Consider the following 15,709-nt stretch of genomic DNA (forward strand, 5'->3'; position numbering starts at 1 on the left):
GTTGTAACTCGTCCTCTTTTCAATAACAACTCTAATACTGTCCATTTGTATCAATACTTATAGCAACCTAAATAAAACAAAATATAGTACGGAGTACCCGCATGCATTTTATTAACAAGTAATCTGGGTGATCGGCACGGAAGATCACTACACTTATCCCCATCAAATGGGGGATAGTCACCAGCCACCGATGGATCACATATTCGACAGCCGCGTAAATAAGGTGAATCGTGGAAGTAGATAGAATAAATACTAACCGAGGCGCTTGCGGATGACATCGGAAGAGTAGTGGTTCTGGTTTATCATCTCCATGCCCGTGTTGTCCAGTACCACAATGGCGTTGCTGTGAGCAGCCACCTCTGCCTCGAAGGCCTGATGCTTCTGGATTTTGGCCTGGAAACAGACAAATACTTATTACATCATTAACCTTTGGAACGCTGAGCTCCCGCGACCTAATACTTCCCTAGTGTGCTGAGGGTGAAAATCCCACCAACAGAATGTATTAATGTTAGATTACATTATGGAAACGCCTCCAATGTAAACACGTTTCCAATGGGTTACTTTTGGAGAAGTTAATGTATTGTAAATGGTTGTTGTCAACGCTTTTAGTTAAGCGGGGCTTAAGCACGCCAACGCTGAACCAACACTTAAGAATCTAATAAGACGGTGCGAGTAGAATGGTGCATGGTTACCTGAAGGTTGGTAGGATCTTTGTAGCTCTCGTCGGAAGCGGCCTGCAGCTTCTCGTGGACCCAGGATTCGAGCTCGTCAGCGTCGCGCTTGAAGTACTGGAACCTCCTGGAGTCTTCGAGTCGCTCCCTCTTGGCGCGCGCTTCCAGCTTGAAATCATCGTACCTGGCCAACACCTGGGAACAAAAAAGATAAATCAATAAATAAATTAATATAATAATAAATACATATAACCTCTCGAGCGATAGTTGGGTGATTTTATGAATTAAAATGAATAATAATTCAAATGTTTTCTTTTTTTATAAAATCTAAAAATGTATAAGATAAAAGGTGAAATGGTGGATTCATTAGCTTTAAACCGCAGTAAGCAGTCTATGTTTCTGCATTAATATTTGGAGGTATGATATTGAATTAAACTGAATGACCGAATTGAAAACCGAACTCCTGAAAATCTCCATCTCTCGAGTAGATGAGAAGCAAAGCTAGCAGATCACAATGGAGGGTGATACCTCTGATGTACGGTAGCGAGGCGAGGAACTGGCAGAGAAAGGATGAAAGTAGAACAAATTCTACTAAGTTTAGGAAAGGGACGCTTAGATTGGAAAGGGCATGTAGAGCAGATGAACGAAGACAGAAGAATGTAGAAGAAGTTGGGCACGCCCGAGGAAGACACAGCATGATAAAGTGAATTAAATACTTGAGTGTAGAATGCACCGAGTTTCATACATCTGTTTCAAAGCATTTTTCGATCAAACAATGGATATAATTCAAAGCTCTTAAGGGGGGGCTAGGGTTTTAAAATTATTTTTTTTGCATTTTTTCTAATTTTTTTTAAATAAATGCTTAATATGTTAAGAATATAGTGTTCAAATTTCAAGTTGATTGGAGCAAAATTGACGAAGTTACGAGTATTTTTATACCTGTCGGATTTTAATCCCTACCCGACCATACGTATAAGCCGAGCAGAGCAGGAAGCTGAGAGACAAACTAAAGAAGGCAGGATTCGTCGTAGACAGGAGCAAAAAGGTGCTTTAGACATCATGGATGATAGCAACATCCTTTATGGACCTGGCATTGATGATTCAGTGTGAGGTAAGCCGATAAAATTTGCTTATAAACGTCTAATACCAGATTTTTTAGTGTTCAAAACTTTATAGCGTTTTTCCCACAACTCACGTTTTCAAAGTCGGTGACCGTCATAACTTCAAAACTACTGCACCGATCCTTTTGAAATTTTGAAAACTATTTCTGTACATAATTTACGAGGTAACGCTGGAGAGTTTTTTTCAAATTTGTTAATAATTATTATTTTACAATAACAAATTAGCCGATTTTTTTCACTAAAAATAGCGTTCTTCCCTTCAAAGTGTTCCAAAAAAGTGAAAAATTAAAATTTCGAAAAACCCTCCCAGCGTTACCTGAGAAAAACTATTATCTAACGAATGAACTTTAATTTTTTGATTTCAGATGACCCAGCACCGAGTTATTAGGGTCACCGCCATTCTACTTTTTTTTGAGACACTTCCGAATAATTGCTGCCATTGCCGTGTTTTTTAATATTTCTCCGTGAAAATTTTATACAACATTCTTAAAATGTCATACTTTACTGTCCTATTAGATTTAATAAAGAAATTTTAAATGTGTTGTCACAAAAAATTCACAAAAAATGCCTTTTTTCGTACGAATTAACCCTAGCCCCCTCTTAATGGAAATTAAATAGAAAACTAAAAATAGTTGTATTAGCCTAGAAACTTCAGACAGAAGAAGAAGCAGTACTAAATTTCATTTTTTTGCTATTTGCTATTTCAAAAACAAACTTACAGATTTCTTGTTTAATAGTTAAGATTGCTCACAGATAATAAATGATTAATTTGTATAGCGCCTTCTTTTGTGAAAGACCACTTCAAGGGCGCTGTTAATGTACATATAATATATGTAACATCAAGAGTATAATTAACCTGTAGGGGCCGACAATAAACTTCAATAAATAAACATATTTTTTGTTAAAGCCAAGACAATGTGACCGTTTTATTTTTGTCCTTAACCTCTTAACCACTCAGAACATTAGAACGTCAGAAGACGTAAATATGATAATAGCGGTAAAGACATTAGAACGTCTTTTCACGTAAACGCGCGAGATTTTACAAAAATCGATTTATTTCCATCACTAGTATACGGATTGCCATGATTTAAAAAACAGAGTATCGATAATGAATAACACTACGCGTCTGTATTCAAGAATATCTATGGAACGTAGAGGTGCATTATCTAAGCCGATTGAATCTGTCATCTTGTTCGTTCATAATTTATTGCGTTTGTAAATAATTTATTAAAAATATTTTAGTTTGAACGGTTAATATTTTGAGGTGACTAATAGTTTCTAATTATATTTCTTCAATATATAAAGTGTTATTTCTTTATGATACTCAGAAAAAAGTACATTTTTCAAAGCTTTGAAATAATTGTAAGCGATTTTTAATTTTTTTTTTGACGTTTTCATAAAATGTATATTTAGAAACGCAAATATTTACGTATTACAACACAATGCGATAGTTGATTTCATAATCTTTCCATAACATTTTTTAGAATGAGGCTACGTTTCCCAAAAACGTTTAGCAAAACTCGTAAATAACACAAAAATTATCACGTTTTGACAGTTCTCAAAGGAACACATAGTAGATAAAAGTCTTTGTCTGAGAGGTTAAGGACCACGCCCGAGTATACTCGGGCGGCCAGAATTCGGAATTCATACTAAAGAAAAATTTTAATTATTTTTTCACACTTAACATCCAATATTCAGTTCCATTTTGGGCCCGAAATGGCTTTTATATGAGGATATATATTTTGAGTAAATAAAATTCATTGATAAAAAAAAGGTGTTTTTTTTTCCATTTTTAATTTTTAAATGATTACTGAAGGGGTTAACTAACCCTAGTCGAGGTAATAATCTTAAGATAAAATGAATGTACTGCAATTGCAGTGCTTCATACAGTGTATGGGCATGATTCTTCTACACTGCAAATGCAGGGGTCCAGCCCCTAGGAGTTAGTATTAAAACATAGGTATTTAGATCTTAGAATAAAAAAATTTTATGTAGGATATTATACAATTAAACTGATTGATCAGTTTTGTAAGATCTAAGTAAGAGAAAATAATGTACCAATAAAAAAAACTGAATAAACACATATAAAAAAAAAAAATCCTATATATAAACAACATTAGATGAAAAAATTGTTACACATCTCGTAACAGACCTAAGTATGTATTATTAATCTATTGGAATTTGTTCAAACGCCCATTTTACAATTTCCAAATAAAACCAAGGTTTATAAGCTGTGAACAAATTTGTTCTGGAGATATCAGTAGATAATCAACAAGCGGAATCAATGATAAACATTTAAAATGAATATTAATGATGTCACGAATCGAAATAGGAAAATGCTTTATCTCAGGAACAAACAAAGATAAAATAAGAAGTTACCTCATACTAATGATAAGCCTTACATGTTAGAATGTATTTTGCAGGAGAATGATCTACATACTTTCATTATTTTTTCATTGGCTTAAAAAAAATCAGATTATGGAAATGCTACAATTTTACAAGGTTTTCAGCTAGTTAATTTTGTGAATCCTTGCTTAAATTTTGTGAATCCTTGCTTAAATTTAAGTGTACTAATTCGGCCGCTTAGTCCTTGCTAGACTTGGCACTAGTTCCACAGTAGTGTCAAATGTCAAATTTGACGAATATGTAAGGACGGGTTGTTTCGGAGAATCTGAACAATTCATCAAATTTCAAAGTTCTGTGAAAGATTTTTTCAAGTTCTGTTTTTATTTCAGTTTTGTCAAGCAACTACCCTACAATGATATAAAAACAGAACTTGAATAAGTCTTTCACAGAACTCGAAAATGAATGTTGAAATTTGATGAATTGTTCAAATTCTCCGAAACAACCCGTCCTAAATAATATTTTTGAATTTAAGTAGGCTAATTCCGCTGCCTAATCCATGCTTGGCTTGGAAGCACTTCTTTTTATAGATGCTGCGGCGATAGTAACTACACATGTCAAATTTGACATTTACGTGCATAATTGCACATTTTTGTCTCAAATTGCCAAAATTTGTGTGAATTGCCTACTTTTATGAATATGGATAATTCATCGAGCGATGAGGAATATCGATGAACGATGATATTGTATAATTATAGTCTGGTAAGTATAAAAGCGATCTTAAAAGATACAATCTGAAAACAGTTTGTTTTCAACGGTTCATTCACCATAATTAGGTTCCTTGCATGAGGCACCGTGCTGATTGGTGTGGGGACTTCAAATCAAAAATCAACCCTTTAATTAAACCCGTGTAAAAATAAATATTGTGACGACAGTTTGGTTTTGCAAAGAAACACATTCCTCTATTAAAATAATAGACGAAAGGTTTAATTTTTGTTATATCTATGCTTACGACCCATAAACGGATTTTGTGCTAAGCTTAAAATTACAACCAAGCGGGGATAAAGAGCAACCGATATACCGGTCCTACGGTAAATGAATAAATGTTTTAGTAAGACGAGTCAATACCTGTCTATTGACAGATAAAAAACCAAATAAAAAAAACTTTTACGTTGGTTCAAAAGTCAATAAAAATCGTTTTAATGCTTCATAAATTTTCATTTCGCAGTAAAATTACAAAGATTTGAAAAAACGACAAAAAAAATTCTCTTAAAAATCTTTCCTAAACTGAATAAAAAATCATGCAAGTGGCTCATGATGAATTGGACGCATCCTACTTCACCCACAACTTAACTCTCACACTTTACAAATACACAAATAATTGTTTTAATATTTAGAAATATGTTCAATTAATTTTAAAGAGTTTCTGTAATGTGATTGAATTTCATGAACTACTTTGCAACACCATAAAACTTGTAGTTTAATTATTTTTGTAGCTTTGCTTTGCCATTCACAAGGTCCACAAATCTCAAATACTTAACTAATAATACACAACAGAACATTATTTATAATTCAATGTTGTTCTGTTGCCTTCCTTATAAACATGTTTGAAATTTTAGACTTTTCAGAACATCTATTTACAATACATAAATAGTTGTTTATCAATTGTGTAAAAATGGAAAAAAACGTTTATTAGTAATAGTAAGGCTGTAAATATTTAAAAACGCTCTCACAAAAATACTGTGAATAAGTTTTGTTACGGTCTTACAAATCTACATGTTTAGAGAGAGTTGATTATACAATATTATAACATGTGGTCAACATATTTCCCTACTTGGCCATACATGAGACATAGAGACAAATATACTTTAGTTTCATTATATTATTTATGACATGTTTCATTTCACATTCTTCAGCTGCTATTTTTAAGGCTCGGTTGTTTCGCAGAAATTCGTGCGTGACAAAGTCATCAAATGGCTATTCAGAGCCATTTTGTTTTTTTGACAGTTGATAGGTTCTCGTTAGATGTCGATTCTAATTCCGTTTCAGCTTTTGAACAGATTGTGATTTGAAAGAAAGCTGAAACGCACCTAGAATAGACATTTAACAGGGACCTTTCAAATATCAAAAAAAAAACAAAATGGTGTATAATGGCCATTTGATGTTACATTTGAATTTCTGCGAAACAACTGGGCCTAAGATCCAACGATTCAGTGAAGTATATATATTCATTCAGGTCAAATATAAATAGAAATCACCTTCTTTTTGGCAAACGACCCATTTAATTTGTTTACAAAATATCCATTTACTTGAATACAGACAGGATCATGATAATTATACTTGAAATATAAAGATATATGTAACTCTCAGAATATACATAATGGAAACAAAAAGAGATATGGCATGGAAGCGTGACAACTGTAGCCGACTGGAGCTAATGAAATTTATGCTTTTGGTGTGGAAATAGATACAGAGGCAAGGCGCTGCTGTGGTGACACTTTTGTACACAATTTCATACTAATAATGGTTCATGGTTCATCTCCATTGTTTCTATTATCTATGTCTCAGAATGCTCACCGTTCACAAATTTTGGCAGCTAAAGATTCATGCTTTATATAATTCACATAAGAGTTGCCCTATCTTTACACTGTACAGAAAAGGGCACTCTTGTGAAGTGCCACATAAAAAAATAAAAAAGTTTACGTTTAGTAAGGCTCGTATTGATAGGTGGGTCAAATCCCAGCACCGCAAAGAATGGGAGAGAGCACCTGGAATGAGACAATCCAAAGTACTCATAAAAGGACCAGACCCTAAACGAACCAAGAAACTACGCTGAGGGAACTGGTAGGACTACTAACGGGACACTGCCATCTCAGGAGACACATGCAGATATTGTGAAGAGGATGAAGAGACTCCAATTCACCTATGGTGCCAATGTCCTGCCCTGGTGGGAACTAGGCACAGATACCTGGGGAGACATACAGTAGAACCAGAAGACATAACCACACACCCAATGACAACCCTGGTGAGCTTTATTAAAGGGACTGGGTTGTTGTTAAAGGAATGAGGTAAAATGGGAGATAGCACATTGCTCACGGGAACTACGTGTAAACCGTCTCCGCCCTTTAAATAAAAAATAGGCTCGTTTCTTTTTCCTTCACTTTTCTTCAATTTTCTGTTTTGTCAAGGACTCACAATTGACAATTGATTTAGTAATTGATAATATTAGTACCTGTTCACGCCTCTCCTGGATGTCCTCGGCCGTCTCCAGAATCTTCACCTCCTTTGGCGGGGGAATCTGCTCCATGCTGACTCCTTGGATCAACCACACAAACAATAATAACAAACAGTCGGCTTCTAGACTCCTCTAAGCCCGGGTGCTGTCGTTGCCCGTGGTGTCGTTAGGTCGATCTGAAACCAGATATAGAAAGGGGATTGTATTACCAATACATATTGTATTACATACTAATTGTTACAACATACATACATACACACAATATTATCTGTCTCAGTTAAGTGCATTTTACTTATAAGCTTATAGTGTGATCTATAAAAATATAAATAAAAATGTACATGTTCGTTTGTTCAAAAACTTAAATTTTCCAAAGTTCTTCACTGATTGCTTTGAAATTTTTACAAAACGTTGCATTCAAATGTTTTTATATAGATGTCACCTGTGACAGGTAAAAACATACTTTTTAAAAAACAGCGCCATTTGTTGGATGTAAAATCATAGACATACTGAGCAACAGCAACGTGTAGCGGGGTACAGCTAGTTTCAAATAAATTTTAACATGTATATAGCTAGACTGCAAGCAGAAGGATATGCACAGATGCTTGTCTCTCGCGAGGTGCAGAAGGGAGGAATTTATTCGTAGTTCTCTGGAGGCTTGTCATTTGGCAAATGACTCTAGGGAACAGTATTATGTGTTTCATTGAATGGTAGGTCTTCAGTGTACGATCGATTGTTAATCAGGATGGCAATAATTGCATATATCGAGGCTTGCATATGAGATATATAATTATAGTTACATTTTATTGGATACAGCAGTTGCACGGATAATGTAAGGTTCCCAGTTTAAAAGTTATGGCAATTTTTTAAATTTTATTTATCTGCGAATAGAACACATCTTTCAATTTACCTAGCAATTTTATTTTTGTATTTTAGTAAGCTATAGAAATATAAAGCATCAGTCAAACTAGTGTCAAACCTTGATACATAATTAGGTACCATTTTTCGGATTTAGTTTCTTTGTATAATGCGAAAAATTAGAATACAAAATGTTTTTAGGGTAGGATCGGTAACCATTTTAAAATTTAAGACAGAGCTGCACAAATAAAAATAACATACTTTTTATATTAGATTTAGCCAATTTACACAGAAAAATCTGCATAAATCGGCAGCCGGCGTTAAGTGGCAATTTCAACCTTATTTCTCCAACGCAAGGATTACGCAGATTTGCTCGATTTCAAAGGTATTTTAAGAACACCAAGAATTTTCCTTTAACTTCTTGATCGCCTTGCACTAAATTTACGCAGTGCACCAGCTTATTCTGTTTTCGTAATAACGCACTAGTTTTTGGCAAATTTTTAATTTTTTTTTTAAATTAATGTGTTTATATACATATAACATGAGGCAAAAATAATGTCATAATCTTAATTGGCTGCCATTTTCTCAGATATAAAAAAATGGGGCTTTGTTTTCGCAAAAAGTTTAATTGAAGGTGTAAAATAGATGACATTAAGTTAAAAAAATGATATCGGTCAAATGACCGACTCACAAAAAATTATGGCACATTCACATTATGACTTTTGCCCAACCATGTATTTATTAAAAAGTATATAATCTTCTATAAATAGTTTCCCCAAAATAGCTACTTATATTCAGAGAAATGATTTTTGGAAAATATCCTTAAAGATATGTCGGCACACAAGAGGCTAAGGATATAACTTTAAAATGTTTTAATTTATTTAACAAGCGTGGAAAATACTCTCAGTATCGTACTGGTGTAAGACCATCATTCAGAATTGAAACGTTGCTTGAAATGGCTTTAGCCGTGTTTGGTGACTAGATCTGAATAGCCAGGTACACCCACACCTTCCTCTCTCCATCTCCTCCCCCTCCCCACTACCTTCAGCCTCACAACATCCCCCAATTAGGGATGCCACAATTTCACTGGCTCCAGACGTTTAGGAGCAGTTGGGACTCTTGTGCAGTATTCACATTTTTAAAAGCCTTAATAGAAATCTTTTATATTGAAAAAAACTTTGCATAATTATTGTTTATTAAAATATGGAAAAAATTGAATTGGTAGAATTTCATGTTATTTGTACTGATTAAATATAATCAATATTGAATAGAACAGATAGTCAGTTAGTTCTGCCACACCCATTTGGATTAAAGAGAAGCAACCAATCTAACACACACACACATTCATTATATACATGTAGTTGTGCATACAGACTATAAAAATACATTCACTTGAGTGATGAGTCATAGTTTTACGTCAGACATAAAATGGGTCATGGAGTTTAATCAATTAAGACCAAAATGGTCTAACTTCCTGGCTTTTTAACATAGATGGCAAACACACTAATTGTTTAAGATTTTGTTTTCCGTTTTTAATTTATTAATCTTTGGAAAACCAACAGTTGGTTTTTTTAATTTTTAGATTATAAAAAAAAAAACCAATTATATATTTACAGGGTGTCCCGGGGTAGAGTACACAAACTTTAGTAAAAGTGCGCTAACTTCGAGAGGTAATTCTAGATGATGGTAGAAGTGAAAAAGATAAATAATTTTTTCGAAATTTCAATGTTTATTTTCCCATACAAAAATATTTATTATTATTTTCCCAAACAAACAATTCAACTTTTTTTACTTAAAAAACTACCTTAATGTTGCAATTTCGAAAAAACTTATTTATATTTTTTACTAGTACTATCATGTAGAATCACCCCTCGAAGTTAGCGCACTTTACCCCTGTACATCCTGTATGTACAGAGGTGTACATAAAATAAATTAAATTCATAACATTTTAACAGCACTTTTTTGTTTTGTTTTTTTAACATATTTATTTATTTATTTAACGCCCAGAGGGCTTTTACATGGTTGGTAGTATAATTTTAATTTGACAGATACTTTGAAACATAAAAAATAAGAATAAAATTACATTTGATAAAAGCTATGCAACAAGTCATACGAACACAAGAAACAAAAACAGAAAATTACAGCTATTTGTAGGTTTACATGATGTGTTTAGGAGTATTGTTGAAATAAATTTTTTAAATGATCCACAAAACTTGCCAAGTTGGTATTGAATATGTCAACATCACCCAAGTAATGATTTCCCATGGTGTGAAGTCGTTGTATCGGAGAGTGGGCAATGTAGTTACGCTTATGTGTGCTGCTGTAGAATATTGTATTTTGTCGTGTTGTTACTGTGGGTGTATGTATGTTTATAAGTTGTAGGAGTTCACAACAGTCGAATTTAGAGTTAAGTATTTTGAATAAGAACGTTAAATCGTTTATTTTACGTCTATATGTTTTTTTTCTTTTCTTTCTTTCTATATTTGTACTAGGACTATCGAACTATCCAGTATGTAAATGGCACTTGTGCCGTTAATTCTAAATAAACAGCAGAAAAGTAACTTGTGACCATGACATGTCAGAAAAAGAGTAGTTTATGGACTGTTTGTATTTATTCAGCTCTACCAAAATATATACATCTATTTATATAAAAATGAATGTTTCTTTCTTGTACCATTCATCTGATTTCAATGAAAATTTCAAAGTAAGTTAGTTAGTTAGTTAGTTAGTTAGCCAAGAGTGTTTAGAGATTGATTTGAACGATAGAAGAAATCGGGGACCCTCGAGAAAGACTTAACGCATTATCTCCACACTGGAATATACGGAGACGAATTAAAGTCGACATGTAGTTTTTTTAACATTAACAATGTGGATTTCATGATACTACATAAAGTGAAAGGTAGAAAAAGTCGGTGACGCTCGAGAAAGACTTAACGCATTATCTCCACACTGGAATATACTGAGACGAATTAAAGTCGACATGTAGTTTTTTTAACATTAACAATGTGGATTTCATGATACTACATAAAGTGAAAGGTAGAAAAAGTCGGTGACGCTCGAGAAAGACTTAACGCATTATCTCCACACTGGAATATACGGAGACGAATTAAAGTCGACATGTAGTTTTTTAACATTAACAATGTGGATTTCATGATACTACATAAAGTGAAAGGTAGAAAAAGTCGGTGACGCTCGAGAAAGACTTAACGCATTATCTCCACACTGGAATATACTGAGACGAATTAAAGTCGACATGTAGTTTTTTTAACATTAACAATGTGGATTTCATGATACTACATAAAGTGAAAGGTAGAAAAAGTCGGTGACGCTCGAGAAAGACTTAACGCATTATCTCCACACTGGAATATACGGAGACGAATTAAAGTCGACATGTAGTTTTTTAACATTAACAATGTGGATTTCATGATACTACATAAAGTGAAAGGTAGAAAAAGTCGGTGACGCTCGAGAAAGACTTAACGCATTATCTCCACACTGGAATATACGGAGACGAATTAAAGTCGACATGTAGTTTTTTTAACATTAACAATGTGGATTTCATGATACTACATAAAGTGAAAGGTAGAAAAAGTCGGTGACGCTCGAGAAAGACTTAACGCATTATCTCCACACTGGAATATACGGAGACGAATTAAAGTCGACATGTAGTTTTTTAACATTAACAATGTGGATTTCATGATACTACATAAAGTGAAAGGTAGAAAAAGTCGGTGACGCTCGAGAAAGACTTAACGCATTATCTCCACACTGGAATATACGGAGACGAATTAAAGTCGACATGTAGTTTTTTAACATTAACAATGTGGATTTCATGATACTACATAAAGTGAAAGGTAGAAAAAGTCGGTGACGCTCGAGAAAGACTTAACGCATTATCTCCACACTGGAATATACGGAGACGAATTAAAGTCGACATGTAGTTTTTTTAACATTAACAATGTGGATTTCATGATACTACATAAAGTGAAAGGTAGAAAAAGTCGGTGACGCTCGAGAAAGACTTAACGCATTATCTCCACACTGGAATATACTGAGACGAATTAAAGTCGACATGTAGTTTTTTTAACATTAACAATGTGGATTTCATGATACTACATAAAGTGAAAGGTAGAAAAAGTCTGTGACGCTCGAGAAAGACTTAACGCATTATCTCCACACTGGAATATACGGAGACGAATTAAAGTCGACATGTAGTTTTTTAACATTAACAATGTGGATTTCATGATACTACATAAAGTGAAAGGTAGAAAAAGTCGGTGACGCTCGAGAAAGACTTAACGCATTATCTCCACACTGGAATATACGGAGACGAATTAAAGTCGACATGTAGTTTTTTAACATTAACAATGTGGATTTCATGATACTACATAAAGTGAAAGGTAGAAAAAGTCGGTGACGCTCGAGAAAGACTTAACGCATTATCTCCACACTGGAATATACGGAGACGAATTAAAGTCGACATGTAGTTTTTTAACATTAACAATGTGGATTTCATGATACTACATAAAGTGAAAGGTAGAAAAAGTCGGTGACGCTCGAGAAAGACTTAACGCATTATCTCCACACTGGAATATACGGAGACGAATTAAAGTCGACATGTAGTTTTTTAACATTAACAATGTGGATTTCATGATACTACATAAAGTGAAAGGTAGAAAAAGTCGGTGACGCTCGAGAAAGACTTAACGCATTATCTCCACACTGGAATATACGGAGACGAATTAAAGTCGACATGTAGTTTTTTTAACATTAACAATGTGGATTTCATGATACTACATAAAGTGAAAGGTAGAAAAAGTCGGTGACGCTCGAGAAAGACTTAACGCATTATCTCCACACTGGAATATACTGAGACGAATTAAAGTCGACATGTAGTTTTTTAACATTAACAATGTGGATTTCATGATACTACATAAAGTGAAAGGTAGAAAAAGTCGGTGACGCTCGAGAAAGACTTAACGCATTATCTCCACACTGGAATATACGGAGACGAATTAAAGTCGACATGTAGTTTTTTAACATTAACAATGTGGATTTCATGATACTACATAAAGTGAAAGGTAGAAAAAGTCGGTGACGCTCGAGAAAGACTTAACGCATTATCTCCACACTGGAATATACTGAGACGAATTAAAGTCGACATGTAGTTTTTTAACATTAACAATGTGGATTTCATGATACTACATAAAGTGAAAGGTAGAAAAAGTCGGTGACGCTCGAGAAAGACTTAACGCATTATCTCCACACTGGAATATACGGAGACGAATTAAAGTCGACATGTAGTTTTTTAACATTAACAATGTGGATTTCATGATACTACATAAAGTGAAAGGTAGAAAAAGTCGGTGACGCTCGAGAAAGACTTAACGCATTATCTCCACACTGGAATATACTGAGACGAATTAAAGTCGACATGTAGTTTTTTTAACATTAACAATGTGGATTTCATGATACTACATAAAGTGAAAGGTAGAAAAAGTCGGTGACGCTCGAGAAAGACTTAACGCATTATCTCCACACTGGAATATACGGAGACGAATTAAAGTCGACATGTAGTTTTTTAACATTAACAATGTGGATTTCATGATACTACATAAAGTGAAAGGTAGAAAAAGTCGGTGACGCTCGAGAAAGACTTAACGCATTATCTCCACACTGGAATATACGGAGACGAATTAAAGTCGACATGTAGTTTTTTAACATTAACAATGTGGATTTCATGATACTACATAAAGTGAAAGGTAGAAAAAGTCGGTGACGCTCGAGAAAGACTTAACGCATTATCTCCACACTGGAATATACGGAGACGAATTAAAGTCGACATGTAGTTTTTTTAACATTAACAATGTGGATTTCATGATACTACATAAAGTGAAAGGTAGAAAAAGTCGGTGACGCTCGAGAAAGACTTAACGCATTATCTCCACACTGGAATATACTGAGACGAATTAAAGTCGACATGTAGTTTTTTTAACATTAACAATGTGGATTTCATGATACTACATAAAGTGAAAGGTAGAAAAAGTCGGTGACGCTCGAGAAAGACTTAACGCATTATCTCCACACTGGAATATACGGAGACGAATTAAAGTCGACATGTAGTTTTTTAACATTAACAATGTGGATTTCATGATACTACATAAAGTGAAAGGTAGAAAAAGTCGGTGACGCTCGAGAAAGACTTAACGCATTATCTCCACACTGGAATATACGGAGACGAATTAAAGTCGACATGTAGTTTTTTAACATTAACAATGTGGATTTCATGATACTACATAAAGTGAAAGGTAGAAAAAGTCGGTGACGCTCGAGAAAGACTTAACGCATTATCTCCACACTGGAATATACGGAGACGAATTAAAGTCGACATGTAGTTTTTTAACATTAACAATGTGGATTTCATGATACTACATAAAGTGAAAGGTAGAAAAAGTCGGTGACGCTCGAGAAAGACTTAACGCATTATCTCCACACTGGAATATACGGAGACGAATTAAAGTCGACATGTAGTTTTTTAACATTAACAATGTGGATTTCATGATACTACATAAAGTGAAAGGTAGAAAAAGTCGGTGACGCTCGAGAAAGACTTAACGCATTATCTCCACACTGGAATATACGGAGACGAATTAAAGTCGACATGTAGTTTTTTTAACATTAACAATGTGGATTTCATGATACTACATAAAGTGAAAGGTAGAAAAAGTCGGTGACGCTCGAGAAAGACTTAACGCATTATCTCCACACTGGAATATACGGAGACGAATTAAAGTCGACATGTAGTTTTTTAACATTAACAATGTGGATTTCATGATACTACATAAAGTGAAAGGTAGAAAAAGTCGGTGACGCTCGAGAAAGACTTAACGCATTATCTCCACACTGGAATATACGGAGACGAATTAAAGTCGACATGTAGTTTTTTAACATTAACAATGTGGATTTCATGATACTACATAAAGTGAAAGGTAGAAAAAGTCGGTGACGCTCGAGAAAGACTTAACGCATTATCTCCACACTGGAATATACGGAGACGAATTAAAGTCGACATGTAGTTTTTTAACATTAACAATGTGGATTTCATGATACTACATAAAGTGAAAGGTAGAAAAAGTCGGTGACGCTCGAGAAAGACTTAACGCATTATCTCCACACTGGAATATACGGAGACGAATTAAAGTCGACATGTAGTTTTTTAACATTAACAATGTGGATTTCATGATACTACATAAAGTGAAAGGTAGAAAAAGTCGGTGACGCTCGAGAAAGACTTAACGCATTATCTCCACACTGGAATATACGGAGACGAATTAAAGTCGACATGTAGTTTTTTAACATTAACAATGTGGATTTCATGATACTACATAAAGTGAAAGGTAGAAAAAGTCGGTGACGCTCGAGAAAGACTTAACGCATTATCTCCACACTGGAATATACGGAGACGAATTAAAGTCGACATGTAG

The 15,709-nt window shown here is 34.2% G+C and overlaps 1 protein-coding gene across 6 annotated transcripts in view; it reads right to left on the minus strand.

Annotated features, from left to right (window-relative positions):
- alpha-Spec (alpha spectrin) overlaps nucleotides 1-15,709 on the minus strand; it is a 112,408-nt gene that overhangs the window by 82,997 nt on the left and 13,702 nt on the right. For all 6 annotated transcript variants that reach the window (XM_089643515.1, XM_089643516.1, XM_089643514.1 and 3 more), the window contains exons 2-4: nucleotides 7,368-7,546; nucleotides 693-866; nucleotides 258-393 (exon numbers count right to left, since the gene is read on the minus strand). In XM_089643515.1, the coding sequence (XP_089499641.1) occupies nucleotides 258-393; nucleotides 693-866; nucleotides 7,368-7,442 (385 nt within the window). In that variant the 5' untranslated portion in view covers nucleotides 7,443-7,546. The remainder of the gene's footprint in view (nucleotides 1-257; nucleotides 394-692; nucleotides 867-7,367; nucleotides 7,547-15,709) is intronic.

The sequence above is a fragment of the Hesperophylax consimilis genome, chromosome 19 (assembly GCF_061612785.1).
Source record: "Hesperophylax consimilis isolate HC1 chromosome 19, BYU_Hcon_1.0, whole genome shotgun sequence".
Classification (NCBI taxonomy): Eukaryota; Metazoa; Arthropoda; class Insecta; order Trichoptera; family Limnephilidae; genus Hesperophylax; species Hesperophylax consimilis.